This window comes from Diplotaxodon limnothrissa, linkage group LG17, assembly GCF_057381915.1.
Source record: "Diplotaxodon limnothrissa isolate DT_005_m linkage group LG17, D_limnothrissa_male_GT1.1, whole genome shotgun sequence".
In the NCBI taxonomy this organism is placed as follows: domain Eukaryota; kingdom Metazoa; phylum Chordata; class Actinopteri; order Cichliformes; family Cichlidae; genus Diplotaxodon; species Diplotaxodon limnothrissa.
This window is the reverse complement of record NC_140612.1, coordinates 11494215-11521726: the sequence shown is the minus strand read 5'-3', so window position 1 is coordinate 11521726 and position 27512 is coordinate 11494215. Positions and strand designations below refer to the sequence as shown.

Sequence of the window (27512 nt, the reverse complement as noted above, 5' to 3'; positions counted from 1 at the left end):
GAGACCAGCTGAGTATTTCATGATTTGCTCTATGATGGAATAACAAGGGCTTCCAAGAGGACTTCTCCTGCTCCTTGTTTTTGTTGTTGATGACCACAGCACTGCATTTAATGCGCAATCTAAATGCTGGTTGTCGTACTGTTTCTGGCACATGGCTGCTTTCCTTTACAAGTAATAAAACATCTTTTTACAGCTCTGTTATAGTGTGGTATAAACCTTTATTACTGCTCATAAAGTAGGGCATCATGTTGAGGATGTGGAACTGAGACAGGAGGTTTGCTGTGAAAGAGCTGCCTATTTGAGTATTCTGAATCTGCACCGCTGTCCTTTTCTAAAATGTATTAGTGTGGACTGGCAAACGTAAGCAAACATTTGTGTTTACGACTTCTCCAAAAGCAGCTAGAAAGAAGTGTTCTAGTTAAGTAGAAGTGAAACCCCCCTATGATGTCTTGGAGTCCAGCAAATTTGTACATGTGCTGTACAAAAAGAAAGAAAGAAAAAACCCCATTATCATTAAAATGGTGTTAAGGAAAGCACTGCCCTACAAAAAATACTGTGGCATGTGTCACGTTTGAAACTAGGAACAGCGCCTCAGAGGGAACACATCGGATTGGGTACCAATCTGTTGTGGTAAAGTGAGAACAGAGCATAAAAGAAGAAAATGTTCCTACTCTCAACTATGGTCACCAGCTCTGGGTAGAGACCAAAAGAATGACAATACTAGTTACAGAAATTAGTTTCCTTCTAAGGGTCGCTGCTGAGATAGCACGAGCAGGTCGGTCCTTTGAGAGGAGAGTTGGAGTAGAGCCACTGCTCCTCCACATCCAAAGGAGCCAGTTGAGGTAGTTCTTTGTATCTGAAGGCTCCTGGACACCTTCTGAATGAGGTATTCTGGGTATATCCTATCGTGAGAAGGCCCTGAGACAGACCCAGCACTTGCCAGAGAGAATACATCTTTCAGCTGGCCTGGGAACAACTTGGTGTCACTCGAGGTGAGCTGAAAGAGGTGAGGGAAATTTAGGCTTTTCTGCTCGGACTGCTTCTCCAGTGGCCCAAACTCAGATAAGCTGTAGAAAATGGATAGATGGGTGAGACTTTGACCAAATCTTACAATCAGCTACAGCCAGCATCTGACAGAGGTTCCCTTTTTATCCAATTGGACTGTGAATTATTTCGAATGATTCAATGAAATATTAAAAGCACAAGTCTGCTGGATAAGGATTAGACGGAAACCAACTTTGACACGGGGATATGTGGCTCACCTCACTTTGCTGTTTCATGAAAGAAATCAACTATGACAGAGAGGTGTACGGTCATACTATCACTTCTGTACACTGATGTCCTTACACTCGCACATTTCCACAAAACAGAGGTTTTAAACTTATATGCAGAGCAGGAAACTTGTTAGATTTACATTTAACCCAGTACTACAAGAGGCAGCCCTAATTATTATATATACATCAGTACCGTAATTGTCGGGCTATAAGCCGCTACTTTTTGCACAAGCTTTGAACCCTGCGGCTTTTAGTCAGGTGCGGCTTTTCTATGGATTGTCCATGATTTTTGTGATATCGTAAGACGATTTGTTTTGTTTGTTCTGCTGTTGTACGGCACTACGTTGCCTGGCGGAAGGATCGGGGTTCAAGAGTGGTATGTTGGTCACATGTCCATCCGCCAGGCAACATAGTGCCGTACAAGTAGCGCGAAAAACAAACTTCAAAGTAGCGCTACGCGTTCAGCGGGAGTCGTGGATGACCAGCGGCGATAAACTTGCGAAAAGCAAGTTATGCTCAACACCACCAGTGGATTCTGACAGCGTGGAAAAGTGTGAAAACATCCACGATCACCAACGGATTTCGAAGGGCTGGACTGCTGCATGATGGAGAGGAGGACACCGCCACGGCCCTTCAGAGGGTGTTCGACTCTGACACTGACAATGAGGATTTCTTTGGTTTTGAAAGTGACAACGAAGGAAAGAAGCTGAAAGTGGATGACGAAGCCATCCTGAGCCTGTTCGTTTCCGACATTGGAGAAGAGGACTTTGGTGGTTTTAGTGCGCAGGAAGATGGTGGTGAATGACTGACTTTTCTTCTTGTTAAAGCCGTGTCACTGCACCTGAGCCTAAAAGGTAGTCTGAATCTATTTTTCTGGTGTGCTGTAGGTTACTGTTATGTACTACATGTGCAAATATGTACCCATAACTTGTTTTTCAAAATATTAATAAAAGGGGTGTGTCTCCAAACAGCCATCTCTTTCCTGACAATTCGCTTTGTGCACATTCTCTTACATATGATAAGTCAACATTGAAACACCTGCGGCTTTTGGTCAGGTGCGGCTAATGTATGTACAAAACAGGATTTTCCCCTGATTTTAGCTTGTGCGGCTAATATTCAGGTGCGCTTTGTAGTCCGGGAAATACGGTACTTTTAAACCGCCTGATTTTAACCACATCTTTGCTTCAGGCTCTGCAGACTAACAAAGGAGAAGCAGAAGGCGGAGGTCTGTGTCCTGAGCAATGTGTTTTCAATATTTTGATCATTGTGAAATAAATGTTGATCACTGTTGCTATTTCGACTGGTTGTGTGTGTGTCTAATTTTTGAGGTTTTACAAGAACAGGCAAAGTTTAGTGAATTTACTTTGGAAAATTAGGTTTGGTGCTCAGAGATTTCAGAACGAAAGGGCAGAATATTTAAAAAAAAGTGTCTGAACAACTGTAAGTAACTTACCGCATCACACACTGGGGCATTTTGAGCAGCTGGCTTTGAGTGCAGAATCTCTTCAACACATTCCCATTTGTGTTTTACTCTTTCAAGTAAGATCATGCTTTTAAACAAGCTGCACATGGCGATGTGTTTCCTATTTTTAGTTCCAAAGATACATGAGCAATACTTCCCGAGCCCTGACTTGCCCATCCACTCCAAAATCATTAGAGTAGATGTCAATCTCCATCAGCTGCTCAGCCCCAATGGGGTCAGTGTCCTCCTCAGTTATGCTAATTACCTCTAACACCGCACTTAGCTTCTGTGAGCGGAATCATTAGCCACTGCCATTGTGGGTGTTTAATTCTTTCATTACTGAGCTGTATGACATAATTTTACATATAATTGTAATGGTATGTCAATGGAATTCAACTGAGGGGGCACGTTTTGGGATAGATTAAGAACACCGAGGCCCACTTACAAGCTGAAGTCTATCCCAGCTGTTATAGGTCAGGATGTGGGGTATTCTCTGAGCAGAGCTAACACAACAATGGACAACCATCCACACTCACATGCAGTCAATTTAGAATCACTAATTAAACCTACTCGTGTTTTGAAATGTGGAAGCTGGAGTACTTGTAGTGAATCCACACACATGGGGAGAACATTATATAACCAAAGTAGGTATTAGTGATCAGCTAGGTATAAATCTGAATGCATGTGCAGGGACTATCAGCCCCACTATGAATGACTGAGAAGGTATAGGATCTGAGTCTGTGACCCCCCCTAGAGCAACTGACCTACAACTGTAACAATGTTTTCACCTATCTGGCTGTTGCAAGTATGGATGAGGTGATCCAGGGTTTAAGTTCTTCCCTCAAAATTAAGTTTTCAAACAGTTGTGTGTGTGTGTGTCAGTGTGTCTGTGTGCTTCTGTACAGGATTATCATTAAAATGGCAGGATGCCACAAAGATTGTGTCTTGCAGCGCAGAAACCCACGAAAAAAGTGACGTGGAGCACATAAAAACTGCCTTAGACAGCTAGCCCTCACCGAGAGCGTGCATATTTGTACCTCAGATTTTACATGCGAAATTATCTAATAGTTGCTACGGTCATTTTCTTTAAGTTACTCCCTTTAGAAATCGGCACAGTCACCCAATCTCTACCATGCTCCTCTGTCTCGTAGACCCTCTGCATGTATTTCACTACATCCATGAACCTCCTCTTAGGTCTTAATCTCAGCATTCCTGGCAGTTTCAGTTTTAGGAAAGAAATCCAAGATTTCTTTACTTTAAAAAAATCTTTATGAATAAAAACAAATGTAGATTACTCACTTACCACTCACTGAGAGGTAAAGCTGACGGAGAAAAAACAACTGCTGTTTGCATGATTTGCATATATATCTCCGATGTCATATTTGCATTGTGGAGCAGACTGTTGAAATGCAGCCTTAACAGACTCACTCTGTGTAACTGCTGTGATAACTGTTAAACCAAAGTTGATACGATGGCATAACCCTTTACACGAATGTGTACAGAGCAACAAATAGAGCTGTTGTGTCTTTGCCTGCGGCTCCAGCATCAAATAATTCCTCACTGCTGTGCAGTTTATCTGAGATGAACATCTTGATATTCTCTCCCTCTGCCGTCTTCACCCATTTCAGTTTCCTCCTCCCTAAAGACACTTCAGCTCAGTGATTAGCGGCTTAAAAATATACCATTGTGTGATCTTTCCTCCTTTTTTTTCTTTTACATCACTCTAAACAGAGTCACTCAAATGTGCAGGTGATTAAAACGAGACTGACAGGCGTGCAGAGCAGTCTGTGGAAAGAGAGCAGGAGCTCCAGCTCTCCATTAGTTTAATTAAATTACCTTAATCTGATATAGGCTATTTCAAGTCATCACCCAATTATATATGCTCTTTTTGTTGGTGGCCCTGAGCACTGAAGTGTGTATTTATTTATTGCCTCCCTCCAGCCCAACACACACACACACACACCCATAAACACACTCATTTGTGCAAGTCGAAAAGTTCAGTTACATATGGAGTAGCTCTGACAGCCTTCCACTATCATATGCATTCATTTTTAATTAAAATCTACACTTAGGTGTTTCGCTGCAGAATATTTTATGCTCCCCGGAGACACTGAGTATTTCAGGGCTTAATTCATTTCTCCTCGTCACTCAGCCTCGATATTGGATGATGTTTCTACCTTTGCCGAACTTCTGTGAATGTTTTACTTTTCTATTTGGGAGTTAATGCATTTCTCCAAGGTCCACCAAATACAGTATTACCTTTAATGATCATTGATTTTGTGAGTTAAAAAAAAGAAGAAAGGAAGAAAGGAAAGGAGAAAAAAAGCACTCTTTTTGTGTGGTTTAGGATTAGGTTTGTGGATGTGGGATTTTTACGTAACTGTGCAAACACTGGTGGCCATAGATGAGAGCCGGAGCTCCTAAAGTAATAGACATGCAAAAGTGACAGCAAGCACTACTTAGCAGTCATGTTAATGACACAACAGTTAAATATTAAAGTTCATTCTAATGTCTATATAAGAGGAGCTTTCATTTATTCTACCTGCAAGCTTGTTTCAGAAGATGCCAGTTTGATACTTTTATGATGTATGTAAGAGTCTGCTCAGGTACGAGTGATGCAAATTTATGTAAATAGAAAGCTAGCTGCTGGATTACAAGGACACAAACTATGCATTTGTCCTTAACCGGAATAGAAAACACACTGCTCTGAAATGGTATCATGCCACTAGCAGTAATGAGCAAAAAGCAAAACTAGAGAGAAGCCAAGCGTGAGGGGAAAAGGAAGAGCTACCATCTATGGCCAACACCTACAACAACAAAAAAAACCACTTCCTTTTTGTGGGTTGCTTTTCTGCTTCGTCTCCTGTGCAGCTGTTGTCATTGGCATCAAAGCAGGTGAAATGGATTCACAATACTTTTTGCTTCCGAGCTGAGCAAATTGTCCCTGAACTTTAATTGGAATTGTGTTATACTGTGATGACCGAGTGCTCCCTTAATTCTTTTGATCGGTCCAGTATAGGAAAAATTGTCTGTCCGTTTGTGCATCCGCTTGGAAGTACTAACCCAACTTTAACCCAAAGTTAGTTCATTTTACTTTTCTCCAAAAATCTAACAGGGCTAGCACCTACAGCCTATGCCTCAGAGGGTTAACACCATCTTTGAATGTGAATGTGTGCGTGAATGGGTGGATGACTGGATGTGTAAAGCGCTTTGGGGTCCTTAGGGACTAGTAAAGCGCTATACAAATACAGGCCATTTACCATTTACCATTTCTTTGTACATTTTCACGTAAAATGTTTACGTGAATACTGCACCCATAAATTCACTCATATATTTTGAACATGTCTTAAAGGAAGCATTTTCTAAGAAGTGAGACTGAAGTTAACATCATCACACGGTCATCAAAAAGTTAATATTAATAGTGTTTTAGTTCTAGAAATCGCAGTTAAGATTTTCATTAGGAGTGACCAGGATCGACAAGATTAGGTTTGGACACAGGGAGGAGGGGGCAGAGGATATATTGGAAAAAAGCTGTTGACGATGAAGCTGGCAGCTAGAGATGGATGCAGATAATCCACTGTGGTGACCTCTAATGGGAGCAGCTGAAAGAAGTTCGAGCAGTTGCATTTACCCTCAGAAAATTTTGTGAATTGTGTATATTTGTGAAGATTACCTTGCTCCACAAAACATGAAACTACTGTGAACTTTTTTTTATCCCTTTCGTGATTCCTGCAGCAGTCTATTAGCAAGTTCATCATCATCTCCTGTTGTTTTCAGCTAATTAGTTAGCTGTTCTCTATAGCAATTTGTTTATTGCAGTGACAAACCGGTGACAATGCCTATGTTTTAACACTTCCATATTAGTGTTAATAACTATACTCTTTGGCTGCTAGCTAGCTGTTGTAGCTAGCTCCTGGTTTCAAAATGATATCAGTCATATCAGCAAAACAGTTATTAATGTATGCATTACATCGTATATTGATCCTTGTGATTGATTTAACACTGAAATGCAACCAGTCCACTTTTAATACTTAATATTTTCTAAATGAAAATTCAGATGAGCTGAATAGCAGTAAACTGTAATGCTAAATGATTTCTCTACATATCATTTGCTTCTAAGAGCAGGCATAAACAGATGGTGACAACCTGAATCATTGTTCCCTATGACATATGATGCAATATTTCTATTCTGATGAAATTTGAAAATACCCCCCCATCCAGAAGTGTGGTGGCTGTGAAAGATCAAATGCACTGCAGCTTAAGAAAGCATTTTTGGGAAGACATTAATGGGATGGAACGGCTGCAGTAGTAACTGTGCACTGAGACTCTTCAAAAAAAATAAAGGATTCATTGCTGTGAGGAAGAAAAAGATGCAACCTAATGTACATTTTAATCTCAAGATTCACACATACATGTTTGCTATTAGCCATTTACTGTCGCTTGTGATTTCCAAAACAGTTTCATCACGTTATTGTCTCCCCAGAAACACGTTCCTTGGGTTTGGTGAATTTTTTTTTCTCGTAAGCTTTTGTGGCATTTCATTAATTTCGCTTGTGTGTTTTTTTCCATATGGTTTTCTTTGCTTTTAACTATTTTTCATGTGGTGTTTTGAGTTGCTGTGCATTTGAACAACTTTCACCGCCACTGTACATAAGGTACAGGGCTTATTGCATGGTTTGTGTGGACAAAGTGTGAAGCACAGGACATTGCAGTGAATAGATGTCCGCCCGATTGGATACATATGAGGGAAATTTAGTTATTTCTATTAGCAGAAATGTGTTCCATCCATTCGGTACTCTTTTTGATGCCAAGGCTCACTGTAGCTCCTCTGCTAACGTCCGGTGGTCCACACCACTTTACGTTCGACAGCTTAGGAAGAACCCCCGACAAAACAGACACACACTGCTGCACACAAAGTGATTTTGGAACGTTTATTCGTTAACAGATTCATTGCACATTTGCTGAAGTGCAGAGTCATAGTCAATGTAAAGCTTTAAAAAATACAATCTCAGTCATCTCTGATGTGATTCTGGGTGCGTTCATGTCGATCGTTTTAAATAAAATACAGTATATGACAGATAAACCTTCTCTTTAGGGTGGTAGTCATCGATAGATCTGGAAAGTAAACACTGAGAAACAGGGCAGCATAACTGGTCAACGTCAAAGGTTCATATCATTCATTCATATTTAGGTAGTATAACTTTTTGACATAGTACATGTACATTTCCCTTTGTCTTTGTAAACACACTTGTGTCTTAATGTTTTTCTTTTTTTTTCTTTTGTTTTTTTTGTGTATTCGTAGAATGTGACATACAGTACTACCCTTTAGAGAAGAGCATAAATTACCACCTTTCTGTTGGCACCTGAATTATCATAAACACCGCTCTTGAGCTGCAGCTTTTTTTTCTTTTTCTTTTTTTTTAGCACGCTCCATTTCACACAGAAATGTCCCCCATTCTCCCTTTTGGAAATAGCTCAATAGATTTACAATACATATTTTTTTCATTTTTTGATTAAAAAAATAGTTTGAATCAACTGTACACAATACCAAAAACAATGTGCTTATCCCCATAAGGTATAGTGCTGAGAGTTCAACATGCCCTTCACCATCTGTAGTTACACTGAACTCTTCTATCCTTCCCACCTTTCTTCTTTTTTTTTTAAGATGGGGTGTAATCGCAGGATCCATCACGGAGGCCTCTCTCCGTGGAACTTCCGGTGTCTGTGCCTGCCGCTCTTTTCCTTGGCCATGTTGATACAGGCATTGTGCTTGTTGCTTTGCAAGTGGTTCCAATACTTGATGAGTTCATTGGGTTGGAACTGATGGGATGTGATGAGGTGGCTGTACTTACAACTGGAGTAAGACACACGCCAGTGGTTGAAAAGGAACTCGTTGGGAGGGGGTGCTGGTTCAATGCGCAGCTTCGCCAGGCAGATTCCCACGTAAACATCCTCCAGGTGCAGCCTGCGTATGCTGAGCGAGGCCTGGTAGATCAGCTCGGCCATGTCCCCTGAGAACACGTACCCCGTGCCTGAGCAGAATATCGGGTAGCGCTCGCTTGGATACACCTCTGGTGGCATGTACCACTTGCTGTCTTTGTTTCGGTTTGGTGCATAGCCCCTCATCAGGTAGCCAGTGAAATACCTCTGCCTCGGAGGCATCTCAGGTTTCAGCAGCTTCTGGATGAGATATTCTGTATTGACAAACATGTCACTATCTGTCTTCATCACGTAGGAAGCATGTGGGCAATAGGTAGCTACCCAGTTCATGCCCATCAGAGTTTTGATGGTCAGGTTGTAGTAAGTGTCCTGATAGTCCTGTTGAATGATATCGTGGTAAACGCGGCTCTCTTCCTCGATTCTGCTCTGAAGGAGGGTGTCCGAACTCTTTCCTGTGCCGAGCAGGAAAAGACAGACAAACCCCAGGCCCATCGCCACGCTCTCGTTTCCCCATGTCTGGCGGATTGCATTGCGGGCATTGGCCTGTCCTGGCTCAGCAGCTATGAGCAGGATGAGAAAGGGTGTGCTGTCTCTGCACTTGAAGGGCTCGTTCAGGATGTATCGATAGGGCTGGGCGCTAAGCCTCCCGCCAACACCCATCTCCTTCTCTAGCGTGTTGTTAGTACTCATCGAGTCCCCGAGCCCCATTACACCCATTCTGGCTCCTCCGCCTCCTCCTCCCCCCACGACTGCTGCCTCTCCTGCTGCCCCCTCACCCTGCTGAGAGCTGAGGTTGAGGAGAGGTTTTGGTGCAACATTCCCTGTTTCCCTCCAAAGGCCCCTCAGGGAGTTGCTCTGGTTCGCCTCTCCCTTGGGGCTTCGAAGGCCCCTGACAGTGTAGGCAAGCGGGTTTTCGCGAGGCCCGCTGTGCCCTGGCAGCCAGTCTTGGTGGCTGAAAAATAAGAAAACGGCGAAGAGCAGGGCCAGTGAGACGAGCCCGGCCACGTGGGTCCGAAAGAGGGAGCGCTTGACGGTCCAGGTCATCTTGATGGGACAGCAGTGCCGCCGTCTCCACTGCATGATGCAGGTCGGGGTCGCAGGAGGCTGTTGCTGCTGCTCGAGAATGGGCGGCGGCGGTCACATACAGTCACCGTAAACATGTGGTTGTCAACAATCAGAGGGTTATCTGAGCTGACAGACAGGTTGGAGTTAGCCTCCTGGTGGAGTCAGGGGAATGTCTGAACCCCCTCCGATGCAGCTTAGAGCAGGGTTAAAATCTGAAAAGAGAAAAAAAGGAGACTGAGAAAACAGCTTTGGAAGCAGCCCAAAAGCACCTCCTATTCACTGGCACAGAGCCACATGTTAGTTGTCTGAATTGCAGGTGTGGTTTTTATTGTGGGAAAGAACTGAACCTAATTATTAATTGTGCTTTGTTTTTCTCATGGCTTGTTTTGACACGCTCGAGTGACTTTGACTAAAAAACCCTCAGTTAGAGCTTTCTGTGGATGGAGGGTCCAATATGGCAAATGGCTCTCTCGGTAAGCTGACTTAACAGTTCAAAAGGAAGTAGCTGATTCACCGTGAGCACTGTTGTATCTTTGATTGGACAGGGACGAACAACACGGCAGGGCCTGGATGCTGCTCTGAAAATTATGCATACAGTGCATCTGTATGGTTGAAAAACAAGCACTCCCAGTTGTGTCTAGTTGCTGATATACAGAACACATCCCGAATAATTCTATCTCATGGTTTACACAACTGACGGCCATAAATTTGCACAGTGACAGAAAATAAAGGGAATCAGGAATTCATCTCATGGTTAAACCCAGTTAAAATAGTCAAGACTGGTGGAAGCTACATTTTGGGCTGGCAGATTGGTGGTAGGCATGGTGAGATGGTGGTTTCTTTTTTTCTTTGCATGTCATTACTCAGTTTAATGCCTGGGGCAAACTATAAATTGCAGGTTTGGCCCAACGCGGTGCCAGCAAACGCTACCCTGAGCCGCATGGGCAAGCAAGTGTCATCAGCCCCCCGCAGCGCGTCAACAGCTAGGGAGGAGATGCATCTGTCAAAGTGAGTTTTCAGGGTCCAGCAGGCAGCGGTGCCTAAGCCTGAGCCAGCCTCTGGTGATAACAGCCATCACCAGCCATTCACCTTCTACCTCCAGCTTATCAATGCTGCCTACTGTCTAGCTGCGATCACCCAGGCTGCTTGAGGTTGGAACATGGAGACGTACAGTATAAGGAGAGGACAGATAAGGAAACAGGCAAACAGTGTGGACAAAAATCTACGTGATTATGTGTGCTGTCCAACAGGACGTTGTGCACAAAGAGAGACATAATGGTGAATGCGCAGAATGCAACTGACAGACAAGCCACTTAGAAAACTCTATGCCAGGGGTGACAAATTCAAGGTCCGCTGGCCAGAATCGGCCTGGGAAAGCCTCAAATCTGACTGTTTTGTTAATCCTGTGAATTAACAAAAAGTTTAAAGTATTTGTAATTACAGGAAAGTCTAGGCAAGGACAACCCAGAACTACTTCTGTTATTTTTACACATTTATTTCCAATACTGACATATTGTTCATTTACTACAGCAGCCTTTCTTTGTCATATACAAAAAACCAAGACATAAAGTTGAAAATGTCCATCTTTTTTCCCTATATTAAGATATTTCACAGATTAAATGTGTAATTAAAGGGCTTTACACTGACTGACACTTAAGATCAGAGTACGCTGTATGTGGTTCATGATCTAAAATGAGCCTGGCTCTGTAAACGCACTGTTCTGAAGCAGGATTTACCTAAAAAGATTGTGGTATACACGCACCAGCTCAGCGAGTCACCAAGGCAAACAGTCAGCTTGCACAAAAAAAGCATTTACTATGCAATATAGTCAATCACATGGATAGCAAACAGCACACATGCAATCATTTTTGTTGGGATCACTGACAGACAAACCCAGAATATAATGCCGACAAGATTTAATGATACACACAGCAAATACGCTACACACATAATCAGATCTGTGTACACACACAGACAAAAGATGCATGTGCACATCACACATAATTATATTCACACTTGACGCAAACATCATCACTGCTGTCCACGTTGACTAACACACACACACACACTCATGCTGGCAGTACACATCACTAGAGAAAACAGAATATGCCAGCAGAAACTTGGAGGTTGTACTAGACTCTGGCGAATATTAATGTAGCAGCAGTGTAGCAGTCTAGAATCCCCTTTTGCTTCCTGTGTGTGTTAATTTACTGCCTGCCTGCATTGCCTTTCTTGCTTGTTTGCTTGCTTTTTAATAATTTGAGATACGAAACAATGGAGCAATAATTTTTGCAAATGCAACATGCCAGCTTGCTATGAGAGAGTGTTTTTTTTCTAAATCTAAACTTGCAATTTTCAGTTTCCTGCTATGTTTGCTCATTCATCATGACAACTGACAAGGAACACGATAACCTTTTCAGGCGAGTGTGCTTACCCAGCGCAAGCAATTACAGGAGAATGAGAGAGGCCAGGGCCGGCTTTGTTTTAAAGGTTAACGTACTTTACATCGAAGCACATCCAGCGCTTGAGAGATTTCTGCTGTCAGCTAAATGAGCATGTAGTTCCATGAGCTCTGATGAAGAGTCCACACACAGAGGCGCATACACATAAAAATAAACATGTACGCACGGGTACACACGCGAAATCTGACATCTACCCCACCCACGCGCTTACAACCCTCAATGGATTTCTGACGTTGTTTTGGATCTAAATGCCAATTTCACCAGGAGATCAGGCATCCATTTTTAATTTTTACCAGTGCAATTTAATCTGCCAATGCCTTTCCTCATTAATTCATTTTCTTCGCTCCCATCAATGTCCCTTCTATATAAGCCAATTAGTTACACTAGTGCTAATTAAAGCCCCAGCGTTTCAGCAGCGGTCAATAGTCAGAATGACGCCTCGGGGAGTGGCACTTTGGTAACATACTAAGCATACATTGTAGTGCCTTTTCTCTCAGCCTTAAAATCAGCAGGAAGAAACTCCCAATGTTCACACACCAATCACCACGGTTTGCTTTCTTTCTTTCTATGCCTGCATAAGCAGCCTAGACTGCTTTTGCCTGAACATGTTGTGAGACGCATGCAAAACAAGCTTTGCCGATGTCAATGAAGATATGACCTTCATTTGATGAAAAAAAATGCACTTTGTGATAGTGACACATTTTCTTGAGGAAAACGGCTCACAGAGCGGCTGCTCACTGAAGTTAGAGGTTAAATTCTGCTTCACTGGAACCGGTCCGACTGATTATGTGGTTCATTTGACATTCCTGTTTCCTCCAATAACACCAGCCTTGAAGCAACCACTACATTTATGATTTATTTTAATGCTAAACTAGTGTTACGCCATACTGCCTTCATTGGAGTAACGAAAGCTCAGGCATCTCTAAAAAGAACCATCAAAGGCTAAACAACATCGACAAACAAATCCTGAGTGTTGTGGTTGAATGAGATATAACTTGTATGGAAAAACTAGTCTTGTGAAACAATGTTCTTTGGACAGAGAAGACCAAACTAGAGATGTCTGGGCATAATGCACAGGGCTGCGTTTGGCAAAAACCAAAAACAACAAACCGGCACAAACACCTCATTCCAACTTGCAAGCACAGTGGTGGAGGGGTGACATGGCTTATTTTGAAGGCACGGGAACTGGGCACCTTGCATTCAATGAATCTAACACGAACTAGTCTGTAGACGAAAGTAGATCAGCTACAGCTTGACTGAAACTGGTTCATGCAACAAGACAGTGGTCCCAAGCATACCAGCAAGCCTATAACAGAATGGCTGAAAAATAGCCCCCCCTCCGAGTTGCAATACCCAGAAAAAGTCCACAAATGATATGGCAAGAGCTTAGGTCACCTGTGCATTTAGAATGCCTGTAAACATAAGTGAACTGAACCTAAATTGTAAAGAAGAACGGGTTGTACAGAAAATGACAACTTCAAGTTATTGCTGGTAAAGGTGCTTCTAAAAGCTACTGAATCATGAGGTGTACTTAGTTTTCACAGGGCTGCAGAGTCCAGTGAAAACGTTTTTCACAACACTATATATACATCATAAAGCTGTGAAATTTATGGTTTTCAGGGTCTTTATCATTAACTCGGTTTCCCTGGGTCTTTTCCCGTGTTGTAGTTGTGTGTCTTATTTTGAAAGAAATATTTGCACGTTATTCTATATATTCTCCTTCCTTCCTTGTCTTTCCCCTCCTTCCCCAATCAGTCGAAGCAGGTTACTAAAACCCCTCACTTAACCTTTTTCTACCAGAAGTCTTTTCCTGTTAACTTCCTAATATGATCTCCTCAATCATGGACCTTCATCTATAAAGCCCTCCTTTTGGCATCAAGTTTGAAAATACCATCAGTAAAGTATCCAGCACATTCAGGTCTCCTTTGCATAACTGGTTTTCCCTGCGTCAGTAGCACGCACTGGGCTCTCCAAATCACAGACAAACAGTATCCCACAGTTGTTTATGTTTTTGAACCCATTTTGCACAGAGAGGCATTTTTTGAAAATTGTATTGATAGCAATGTTGAATATTATTACACAGGAAACAAACAACTACACGTAAAATAATTACACCGTGGCGCCTCTGCCTTTCTAAATGGAGGGACGGTAGCTGTGTGTGTGTATGTAAGTGTGTAAAAGTTTGGGAACCACTGTGACATAATCCATTCCTCACTTCTGTTCAGCAGCACTCCACTTCAAGAACCTGTCATTTCATTCTCAGCCTTTTGTTTACCATCTGATTGCAGTGAATAGTTCAACATGTAAATCCAAGAATACTAGTAACTTGAGATCAGGGGTGGTGGTCATCCCTATTCTAATTTCCACACTGTTGTTCTATTTCTGAATGGCCAGCTGGCAGCTTTACTTTGGTTATATTTACTAAAGTGAAAAGCAGGGTTTTCACAATCTTAAGAAAACTGCATTTCTTTAAATAAAAATTATTAAAATAAATTGCGTCTTAACTAGTGATGAACCAAAAACTAGTTTCAAGCTCAAACTTTTCTTTACAAAAAAACCCTGACGGCCAAGATCTTTTTGTTGTTGTCTTTTTTCACATTTTTGCCAAGAAAAGAAATTAATCTATCCATCTAGTAGATTTTAGGTTGCTTTGATCAACTTCAAATTATTTTAATTCATCCTTTACTTTATACTATGGCAGGCATTGATCTATCCCTTTGTTAAATCTGATGTCATTAGCCATTTCCCAGTCCAATGCTGCTTCAGTTTTCCAAATCAATCAAACTCTGAGCCACCACTCAGAGAGAAAGATCTTTTCAGCCATAATAAAATGATCACTGCGGCTGTTCTCCCAGATATTACAGTTAAGTTTACATTCAAGGGTTCAGCCGAGTTGGACGTTAACAGGAAGCTATCTCATTGGTTTCTAACTAAAGATGAGATACCAGGTTCTGACCAAAGTATGTCTAAAATACTAAACAGAAAACACATTAGCTGTGACATTTAAAGGGTTAGTCAAGCTGGGCCAACTTACATACAATGATGTGCCACATGGTGGCTAGCTACATAGCTATGTTTAGGCTAATATAAATACATTAGCACAGGGATGATAAGAAGTTTTTTCCCAAAAGCTTATATCAGCTGTCTCTAATGGGCCATCATGTGGAAAACTTCAGCCAAGAGATGAACCAACTTCAACACCAGGCTGATCACTAATATGTTTCTATGGTGGGCTGTGCAGCAAATGAAAAGCAAGTGAATAAAAAACCTGAAGAGACTAAGAATTCAATCCAGTTCAGTTAAGGTTTATTTAGGTAGCACGAAATCAGAATAGCACTCCCGTCAAGGTACGTTCTACTGTGAGGTAAAAACCCTGCAGTTCTGGAGAAAAAAGATTTTTTTTAACCTAATTTTTGTTTCTAATCAAAATAAGAGCCACAAATGAGGATATTCGTTTAAAATTTTGATAGAACAGTAGCAGTATAATGTCCTCGTAAGTGGATATCAGGCCCTTGTAGAGCAAAATTTAGTATTTTGGTCTAAATAACCCAAAATGCGATGTCCACATATGTGGACGCCAGGTCCTAGGAGGTTAAGAAGCAAAAAGACACTTTCACTTACTCTGCAGTAACAGCTGTTACGTGGAATATCTGGAAAGGAAGAATCTCCACCAACTGACTTGTTGCGCCAGTGGCATCCTGTTACAGTAACACACTCAAATTCAGTGAGTACTTTAGAACAACAATTTATTTGTAGAAGGCAAGAGTGCATGTTGTAGAACTGAATCTAGATGTGCAAATACATTTATGAATTCTATTCAAATTCCATTTGTTTGACAGTCTACCAAAAAATCTTTCCAAGGACTATCAGTCAACTGCACATCTACAGTAACCTTGGATGGAAATCACAGTGTCACCAAAATAAAGGTCAGAGAAAGATTAAAAACAGACACACACACACACACAGAGAGAGAGACACACACACACACACACACACACAATAAAATAAACTAAAACAGAATAAAATAAAAGTGCTATATGGACTATCCTTCAGCTATAGAACAAAGTTTAATATACTGAAACAGACACTGAAATAAAAAATAGTTTGAGTTTTAAATGAAACCATCTTCAGGTTACTGCTTTTCATATCCCCTTTAATATGCTGCTTCTTCTCAACACATCTGTCTGAGTCTAATCTGCTAGTATACAAATAAAAAAAAAATAATAATAATTTGTAAAATTCATGTAATTCATGTGATACAATTTTTTAATTTCGACACTGGATTAAAGAGCCGGCACACAGTGTATGCTGCTCCTTGATTTCACTGTTTTCTTTTGTCTCTGTCTATAAATCCAAGTGTCCTCTGTCAGTAACGCTTTACTCAAAAACAAACGTTCCTGTGATATATTTAGTTACGTGGACGAGTCGTTTTATCTGTAGAATATTGATAAGGTCAAAACCCAAATACAAAAGAAGGAAATTTGGCATTTGTTGTACTTTTACAGGTTTAAAAATAAAACCGCCTTGTATCTTTACCCCCGCCAAAAGTAAAAGATTGTCATGATGTTTTAAATAATCCACAGACTTGCCGTCCAAGAACTAAAGAAAAAGGATAATTTTCAGACCCTTTGAAAACGTTGTTTGCTGTCTGACTCAGCCTGGAAAGGGCCGGCAGGATAGGGAGGGCTGAGTTCTTGCTAAGTGTTGAACAGACGAGACACTCTGGATGGCCAGCTGCGTTTTATTTTTTTTAATATCCTTCATGACTAGAGCCTGGTCAAATGTGGGCCAGGCCACTTGAGCCCTTCCAACACACGACATAGCCATATCTGATCCTTATCAGGTCAGCTGACCCAAATTACAAACTTTTCTGGTATCTAATCAAGAAGTGTTATTCATATTCTGGTTTTAAGATAGCCATTTCTTTAAACTGACTTTGATTAATCAAATAACTGATAAATACTGTAATATAAATGTTTTTTTGTTGCAAAAAAATGTTTCATAACAAGATAAATTGTTAATGTTTACAACTTCCCCCAAACTGCTGGTAGTTCTCTCAGGCAAACAACTGAAAATAAAACACTGTGCTGTTAGGAAGTGGTGCAAATAATTCACTGAAAATGACTCGCTAGCACACGAATCTTTACCTGACATATTTTACCATGCAAACAAAAGTAGGGGCAACAAACAAATATCAGATGTTACTTACGTCATTTTCTAGTAAATGTATAAATTCAGCAGAAAGCAGGACCTCAGACTCTGCTCTCTCTTTCAATCATCTCCATCATTTTCCCCATAACTGCCTTGATCCTTTGCTCATACCGAGGCTGCTGGTTTGTGGTTGGCTCTGAGCTCTGGGTTTGCTTTAGTCACTTTTCCTTTGTTAGCTTTTTTTTAAAACAACCATGTTTAAGCGTCTGTTTGTTGCTACAGACGGTTTACTTTTATGAATCTTTGTCTTTTGCTCACAGTGAGGAACTTCCACACTAACGTAACCTCAGCTTGTGGCTGCGAGTGTGGAAATCGGCCGATTCTGACCAATGCATCACATTAAACAGATTCTCTTTAGATGTTTCAAAGCTGATTGGATTAAAAAAAAAAGTGATTTAAAAAAATGGATTATTTTCAAACATACATCAGCGTTCTGAACTCCACAGATGTAATCCAATTTCGTGTAAACTGAACCTTTACCACATACACTGTAGACAGTAAACATTTAGACTCGCTTGGTCTTTAAATAGCTTTAGGTCTGAGTAATGGCAGTGACAACAGAAAGTGTTGAGCAGCCTTTGGACTTTGACTTGGACTCCCGACCTTTTAGGAAATCAAGCTTTGGCATCCAGGACCCACCGCAGCTGTAAATATTATGCTACAGCATCGCACTTCTCTAAGCGAGTGACAGACACAGAAAGTGTTATCCACTTCCGTTAATTGTGCTATCTGAAAACTATTACTGCTGTATTTACCTCTCACAGTCCTAACACCCTGCACATGTTCTCTTCCCTTGGACTCTTTTTGAGGACTCGGTTCAGACGCCACTGTAATAAATTATAAGGGGGTTTGAAAATTAGACCCTATTAAAGTTTCATAGTCTGGTGGTCAGAGTGAACACCCTGACGGGGGAGGTTAGCCTTTTTTTCCCTCTCCGTCGCAGCATTTAGCAGATATCCCCCAACTATGCACGGTCTTTAGTGCCCAAAAACACTCAGGCAGCTCGACATGATGAAGTGGATAAAAAAACCCCTGTTAATTGAACTGGATCGATGGAAAGTCCCTGGCCTTGCATCTTGGCAGGTTTACAGAGGGATTTCCTAAACTTGATTTTTATGGAGACTAATACAGCATGCACTACTGACCCTTTTTGCTGACACTGTGCCTCCAGGAATGTCACACAAAAACCAGGCAAGTGGACAACATTCATTTTTAGGGGAAGAAATAATAGTGGAATTTAAATAAGTGGTCCTCTGGTACACCTTCCCTGTGGTATGGGGGGGGGGAAGAGGGGCTTCTGGAAGATGCATGATGTTGGGACAAAGGTGTGTGGAGAAATTGATTGATGGCTAGATTGGTACTCGTCAAGGCTGCTGGGGAAGAAAGGTGGATGTAATGGAGGGGAGAGGAGGGCGGGGAAGGCTAAATGAATAATGAGGATGTGGGGGGACCGATGAGACGTGCAGGGCTGCCTACCTCCTCCTCCTCATGCTGCTGCCGCTGCGGTAGCTGATGGGGCTGCGGTCGGCTGAGGGAGAGCAGGGACCCCGGTGCCTGCACTCGCCATCACCGTCTCTCAGGACTGGAAACAATCTGGGCTTTAGTTCCCTTCCCCCTGTTTTTCTAATCGCACTGACACCTTCAATGCGTAAGGTCCCTCCTCCTCGTTCTCATCCCCACAAGCTCAACAAACCTGCGGGTTTTGGTTCTCCTCCTGCTGCGACTCCCCCTCTCCTTCCTCTCCTGTCTTGCGCCTTGTGCCCGCTCTACACTGCTGCCCTCTACTTCATTTACGTATCCCCTCACCTTTCTGTTTCTGCGTTGTTTTCTGATTTTATCCAAGTTTGGCCCGCTGCTCAGATGTGTTATTTCATGTCAGAATGAAAGCAAGAACACCACAGCATCCCCGCCCCGCAAGGCTATCGGGGAGCCCGCTGAAAAGCGACAGAGCAGCAGGAGTACGGCTGGTACTTCACGATGCTCGGAAAGCTGGTGTTAGGCAGAAGGGGAGTAATAAAAATGAGCAGAATAGGAAAAAATATATATATAATCTTCCATATATAAGTCCAATCACAGCCAAAACATGTTCCCCGAGTCCTGGAGTGGGAAACGGAAACAACAACTCATCTACCTTCACCTCCCTGCTTCGGGTTTTCAGTCCGCACCTTCTTGTTTTTTCCTTCTCCTGTGCTCCGTCTCAGAGCGACCCCGGTCGGATTCCTCAGCCGGGCGAGGTACCTACTGGCCCGGGGAAGCTGGCTGTCAGACACCGCTACACTGACAGAACTCTCCCACGTCACCGCATTCTTAGCGGAGCATCTCACGTGACCCACTTCAGTCACTCATGCTACCTTCAAGGATCGTGGGTGAAAAAATGTCCTCCCTGTATTCTCCCTCTCCCTCTCTCTCTCTCTCTCTCTCTTTTTCTCACACACACACACACACACACACACACACACACACACACACACACACACACACACACACACACACACTCTGCGTTCCAGCAAACACTCTTACAATTAAAACTTAATCAAGCCATGCTGCATTCATATTGTTATTTGACAATTTAGGGGACAGTTTTCTTCATCTTTCAGTTTGAGGGTATAATCAAACTGATAACTGAAGATTTTAGAAACTTTATTTTCATCTTGCCACACAGTGGAAATGCTGTAGACATGTTATGGCAATAATGTTTTATCTTTTAATGAGGCAGGTGTTTTGGCTGTAATTAAATGGCTGAACTAAGCCATTGTTTGCTGAAGCCCCAATCGTGATGCCTCAAGGCCATTATTATGGCCTTTGTTATCTTTGTGTTTTGAAATAGATTGTGATAAGTGATATGGGTTGAAGAATGATTGTAACAGATGTGCTATGGAGCCGATGGTCCTAAACTCATAAACTGATGATCATAAAATATAGAGGTAGACAAATTAACCCCATTGGTTGGTGAAGTCCATTGTTGAGCGTAAAGAGGAGCATTTTCGCTTGTCCTTTGAAACTGGACATGCTGATGACTGATAATCCAAGAGACAGAGCAGACTTGGTGTGTTGTGATGTACTTGGTAGGATCTTTCTAAAAGCATGCCTTCCTTTTTTGACCTTTTAACTCAAATATTTTATACAAAAAGACTTAAGAGTAGGGAAAGAGTGAATAAAATCTGTTTACAGAGGCCACAGATTAATGGAGCTTAGGCCCACTTTAGTTTGATTTAGAAAATAAATTTACAACACGCAAGACATAACCAGCAATGCCTTTTAATCCTACGCTGCAGCCTTCCAAGGCATTCAGCCATAGCTGACTGCATCGACCTGCCATAGTTACATTTCTTGGGGGATGCACATCAGATTACATGAAAGGATAGGGCACAGAGTTTAAAAAAAAAAAGGATTTCCTGTTATGTCATAAATTATGACAGATTTCCTACAGAAGTCTAACTCGGGCCTTTCTCATAGCCTTCTAGTTAGCCAGACTGGCTTTTAGTTTTACAACAGAGAAGAAGCGAAAAGAGACTACAACATCTCAATTGTGCCTCAGACCTACATTCTCAGCAAAAAACTAAAAAGAAAAAAGAAAAAAAAGAAACCAATGCAGAAGGGTCTTAACCCTGCATTTTATTTGGCTGCCAGAAGACTCTGGTCCTATAGAAATCTGTGGAAAAATGGTTTTCTGACTTGACCTCTGTAAACATTTTCTTGACAAGTTTATGGGCTCAGACACTTATGCTGTGTCATAAAAAATTGAAAAATTAAGTTTATTTTGTAAGCCTCGGTCATATGTTTCAAAATGGATATTTATCCATAGTATCCTAATTAATTAATTACCTCTGGTTTTTCTGGTTTCAAAAGGAATGCAGTTGTACAGTCTTCAGGAAAACACCCCTCTGCTCCTTTTCATTTTGACCTCAGTAAACTCTTTATTGATGAGTAATGTGTCTCAATCTCTAGTTTGAAGTCTTATTTCAGGACATTCATTTCATTGAGTAGGATTTAGGGTATGCCTGCCTTGGTGTCTTGGGAAGTCACCACAATATGAAGATGCAATATTTCTCAGCAAAACACCAAAGAAAACTTTCTACTGGACCCTGAACAATGAGACTTTAGCAACCAATGAGTGATGTCACTTTGACCACATCCATCTTTTACTATCATTTTATGACATTAACATTAAATACGATTATTTTTGTGGAATGGCATGTAATGGGAAATCATTTATATTTGGACTAAATTCTCAAGGAGTCTGTATATATTTTTTTCTACCTGTAGTGCAGCAGTTATGCATTTCATTAAAGCTGCAATCCAATTACAAAAACAATACCTCATGTAAAAAGTGGAAGTCACATAAAGAAATCTGACAAAGAACAGGAAATCAAATACGATGTATCTGAGACGGGAATGTGCAGTTGTTGGGGGTTTTTTTTTCCGCAAGTTTTCTCTTTGTTTAGATCCATCTGGGTGACAAGGTGCACATTTGATTATCAAGGCAAAGAAAATCATGGTTTCTTCTTGCTTTATTCTGATCCATTTATCATCCTTACAATGTTTGAGAAATCAAGAATGATTCCAAGAATCCAGTGAATTGGTGACAGATGTAGTTTAAAAACCAAAAAAGACCTCTCAACAACCCAAAGCTTAGTTCTTCCATTTTTCCCACATCCGCTTGAATGCAACATCACTCCCTTCTCTCATTTCGCTCCCCCTCCTTCACAACCCACCACCCTGCTCCCGCTCTGTGGGCGGAAAAAAGGGGGATTTAACTCGGTAAGAGCATGGTGGCCAGTGGTTGTCTGGTAACAGCTGGATTTGCCTCCATTGTGCTCTTTGTTTAACTCTGCCTGCAATGGTCCTCCCTGGACAGCGCCCTTCTCATTCCAACTGTAAATTAAAAAGGCATCTTTTGCCCCGTCTGCTACATTAGTAATGCATTATGCACACATGATTACCAACTAAATTTAGCATGCTTTTCACATCTAGACTAAGAACAAAACACACACACACATTCGCACGAAAACAAAACAACATGTGCTCCCCTGCAGATTACAGCACAGACTTCCTGCCTCCACTTCATGAGTCTGAAACCCTACCTGCCTCATTAATGACCTAAAGACAATGCAAGACCCTTCATCAACCCTCAGTCCTGTTTACACTCATCCACCTCAAAGGACCAGTGTGTTTCCTGATAAGGGATGAAAGCAAGCTCGCCTCTCTCCCTCTCTCAGTGGAAGTGGACCAGATGGAATTATAGCTCGTGCGAAAAGCAGCTCACCACCGCTCACCAGAGGGAGAGCGGCCTCTCGCAAGCACTGTAAATATTGTAAGGTACACTGCAGCACAGGAGCACCGGTGACTGAATAATTAATAGGAGCTGTGTCTTTGACAGAAATATTTTGGAGGCCGTTAGCTCTGCTACCTGGCCAGTGAGAACATATTTGTCAAACGAAAGCAATGTCGAGGTGGTGATTGATTTCCGGTGGCTGCCAGGTTAGAGGCAGCGTGCCTTCGTACATTAATATCATGTGGCATCTATCACAGGTCACTTCCTCAACTCATCTAGTCTTGGCTGCCCTGCAGAGACTAGCGTTTCAAAATGTAAATCGTCGTCATTAATTGCCAGGTACCCCCGGGGCGTCTTGGAATGCCTGCTCGGGTGTGTTCCACGCAGATATACACTCACCCAAATGCATGCTTTTATGGTGTTTTTACATTTCTTAGAAATGTCTCGTAGTCATTTCTTTATAAACCATTCATATCCGTCCCATTCACAATATATATATATATATATATATATATTAAAAAGCAGATAACGAGACAAACCATTTTTAACTTATCAATTAATTAATTACATACAAAAAAAAACAAAAAAAACCCCACTGCTATAAAACAACAACAACAACAAAAGTGAAGCCAACTTTCTTTTCTGTGCAAAAACCCCAAGTTCAAACACAAACGACCAAACATTTTACTAGCGGCCTGGGAACCCTTTCACATTTGAATAATTTCTCATTTCTATGCTTTGAGTCATGGTCAGTTCGCCATAATGGCTAGTTCTGGAAGGAAATGCTAAATGACATGGAGAATAATGCAGCTATATCTACCTTTTCCCTCTGCGAGTTTACTCATTTGATGAATCAATTGGTTTTTTTTTTCTTTGTTCTAAAGCGTTTTTAAGTGCGTTTGCCTCGTGCTGCCCCGTACTTTACATTCTGTCTCTCTTTTTTTCCCCCTTTTCTGTCTGACACTGCTGGGAGAAGAACGGGTTGGTTATCTTGAAGCGACGCCTTTGACGAAATGCAGTCTCAGATGAAATGCGAGCTGTTATTGCTTCTCTTAAAGAGTGCAGTCGCAATATCCTGTGGCAGAGCCTCAAGTACAGGCAGGGCTGTCAGGGAATATTTTCGCCTTGAGTCAGACTCAAGTCTCTTGTTCACAGTACAGATCCTGGGGGTCAGCTCTGTTACAGAAGAGGGCACATTACAAAGACTGAATTGCTTCGATTTCATATTATCTCAGAAAGTTTGAAATTACACTATTAAAATGTGACTTTTTTCATTTAAATCATTAGGACAAAGTGACTAAAATATCTGCTTCCATTGCACATGAAATCCATAAATGTTAATTTTAGTTTAAATCGAGTAAATTCTTTATACAAATCCCACATATGGCACAAAGAGGAGGAAAAAGGGGGAAAAAGAATTCCTGAAATGTCGCAACAGATGCATTTGGCCACATTGATGACAAAGGCAAAATGTGTAATGTCTATCACATCCATATGAAAATTCACAGAGTGAATTAGAAATGCATGGGAGGCACACAGCTGGCATGCAGTCTGAATAGTAGCATGCCTGTCAGACTGGATTGTCTGGATTCTTGCAGGCTGGCGACAAAAGAGCAGTGCTTACTGCCAATATAGAGAAATAAATTAATGAGAGCCAGCGTGCATGGCTATCAATGACAAATCTTTTATCAGTTTGTGTACAGGTAATTTATTTTAATTCAGTGTATAAATCCACTGCCTGCACAAATGTGCACATAAGATGCTTGGCTTCTTGGCTCAAGAAACCCAGGGCTGTCTGACCGTCAGAGCCAGATATAGATGCGGTCAGACAGTCTGAGATCCAGCCAAAGTGTACAAATAAACCATCTACGCAAGAGGAGCTGGAGGCAAGAGCAGGAAGCCATGAATAGACAGTTACAAGGCAAACATGACATTTATTTTATGGCGGGAGAATATTACGAAGGGATCTCATAATTACCAGCCTTTACAGTGAAATATAACAACCACAGAAAAATGACAAATGGATGTGGAAGGCTAGAATTTTTAATATATGTGTTTGCTAAACTTGGTTACACAATACAATACAAAAATAACACTATAATTGTACTCACAAAAACTGGACCACTGACATCTTGGATGGATTGTAGTATAGATATTACACAGGAAGATGGCAAGTACTGTGCAAAAGGCTGAGGTGTGCCAAATTATGCAGGCAACACACAAATCAGTGGCAGCGGGAGTGATGAATGCAAATTTAAAAGATCGGTCCAGCAGCGAGTGCCTATTTGTTAAACACGGCAGAGGCTCTGTCATGTTGTGGGGCTGCATTTTAATAATAATAATGGATACTTTATTGATCCCCATGGGGAAATTACTTGTTTTTCTCTGCATTTGACCCATTCACTCAGTGAAGCAGTGGGCAGCCCACTAAGCAGGCGCCCAGGGAGCAGTGTGTAGGGACGGTACCTTGCTCAGGGGTACCTCAGGGTAGCCGTTAAGTGGATTCGAACCGCCGACCTTCCGATAATGGGGCGACCACTTTACCTACCGAGCTATCCCTGCCCATATATATATATATATATATATATATATATATATATATATATATATATATATATATATATATATATATATATATATATATATATATATATATATATATATATATATATATATATATATATATATATATATATATATATATATATATATATATATATATATATATATATATATAGAGCAGCTGGATAGCGTAGTGGTTAGACTACACACCTTTGGAACAAGCAAGTTCGATTCCTGCCTGGGGCGTCTGTATCCAGTAAGGGTCCTAAGGCTAGACCCCCTATGCTAAGCAAGCCTACCGCAGACATGAGCGAGACAGATAAATATGAAGGCATGCCGGCTCGGACGTCGCCCGGATCAACAAGGTCCGCGTTAGGTGTTGAGGAACCAGGGCACCCTGACGAAAAGTGGGCTACTGGAACAAGAAGGCATCGGTGGGCAAGAGACGAAAACAGGGCGTTGTTGGAATGCTACTACGCAAGTAACCCTGGCGGAAGGGGCTACATGAATAGGCTGAGGGACCTATGGATTCTTCGATACCCAACATCCACAATGACGGCGAAACAACTAGTAGCTCAGTGTTCCAACATTCGAAAGAAGGGACTGCTCTCACAGCTAGAGATTGACAAGGTACAACACAAATGCTACGGCAAGGAGGAGTCAGGACGCCAGGTCAGGGGGGCGATATCATCACCCCCACCCGAGATTGGGTACATAGCCCCAAGTGCGATAGGAGAAGGATCGTTAAGTGCGAGAGGAACTGACCTGAAAGATAGGATCATGGCCAAGCTTGAAACCTGGATCCCCCGTAGCCGGTTACCAAGATTACGTGAAGTACCCTCAGAAGGTCTGCTAGATGATGTTAATGCAGCACTACGGACGATACCTACAACCACGATTACCGACACTAACAAGCTGATCTACAATACGGCAGCAGTGATCAGTGAGATGCTTGGCTACAAGTTGAACAGCCACAAGGGGCAGTACCCTCCATGGAGAAGGAGGCTAGAGGGCAAGATCAAAGTAGCACGGAGGGAGGTTAGCCAACTAACGGAGTTGCAGAAAGGTGCGACAAAGAAGGTGCATAAGAAATACAGCAAGCTGTCCATACCTGAGGCCTTAGAAACTGCCAAGCAAAGACTCACAGCCTTGGCCAGTCGCTTGAGAAGGTACACCAGAGAGATAGAAGGCAGGAGAATAAACCAGCTGTTCTCCACAGAACCAGCAAAGGTGTACTCTCAGTGGCAAGGGAACAATAAGAGAACAGCACCACCAAGGCTGGAGACCGAGCAATACTGGAAGAGCATATGGGAGAAGGACGCAACCCATAACGGCAATGCTCAGTGGCTAGTGGATCTGAGGGCAGACCACAGCAACCTCCCCGAACAGGGTCCAGTAACCATCACAGTGGCAGATATCCAAGAAAGGGTCTCCAGTATGAAGAGTTGGACAGCACCAGGGCCCGACATGGTTCACGCCTACTGGCTAAAGAAGCTGACTGCACTCCACGAGCGTCTAGCAGCACAAATGAACCAGCTGCTAGTTAACGAGAGACACCCGGAATGGCTAACCGAAGGTCGGACGGTCCTGATCCCCAAGGACCCCAAGAAGGGACCGGTCCCCTCCAACTACCGACCAATAACCTGCCTCAGTACTACATGGAAGCTCCTGTCAGGCATCATATCGGCTAAGATGAACAGGCACATGGGTCAATACATGAGCGGGACACAGAAAGGAATTGGCAAGAATACCAGAGGCGCAAAACACCAGCTACTGGTAGACAGAACAGTCAGCCGAGACTGCAAGACCAGACTGACCAACCTGTGCACTGCCTGGATTGATTACAAGAAGGCCTATGACTCAATGCCCCACAGCTGGATACTGGAATGCCTAGAATTGTACAAGATCAATGGGACCCTAAGAGCCTTCATCAGGAACTCAATGGGGATGTGGCGTACAACACTAGAGGCCAACTCCAAGCCCATAGCACAAGTCACCATCAAGTGTGGGATCTACCAAGGAGATGCTCTGTCCCCACTGCTGTTCTGCATAGGCCTGAACCCCCTCAGTGAGATCATTAACAAGACTGGCTACGGATACCGACTACGGAACGGAGCAGTTGTCAGCCACCTCCTGTACATGGATGACATCAAGCTGTATGCCAAGAGTGAACGAGACATCGATTCACTGATCCACACTACCAGGCTATACAGCAATGACATTGGAATGTCGTTCGGACTGGAGAAGTGTAGTCGGATGGT

General features: G+C 42.2%; 1 protein-coding gene across 1 annotated transcript; it reads right to left on the bottom strand.

Annotated features, from left to right (window-relative positions):
* Window positions 1–8310: 8310 nt before the first annotated feature.
* Window positions 8311–18953, bottom strand: b3galt2 (UDP-Gal:betaGlcNAc beta 1,3-galactosyltransferase, polypeptide 2). The gene is made up of 2 exons (XM_085376009.1): window positions 18891–18953; window positions 8311–9953 (listed from the first exon to the last, which is right to left on the bottom strand). The coding sequence occupies exon 2, from the start codon at window positions 9754–9756 to the stop codon at window positions 8425–8427; it is 1332 nt and encodes a 443-aa protein (XP_085232135.1). The 5' UTR covers window positions 9757–9953; window positions 18891–18953; the 3' UTR covers window positions 8311–8424.
* Between the last annotated feature and the right edge of the window lie 8559 nt (window positions 18954–27512).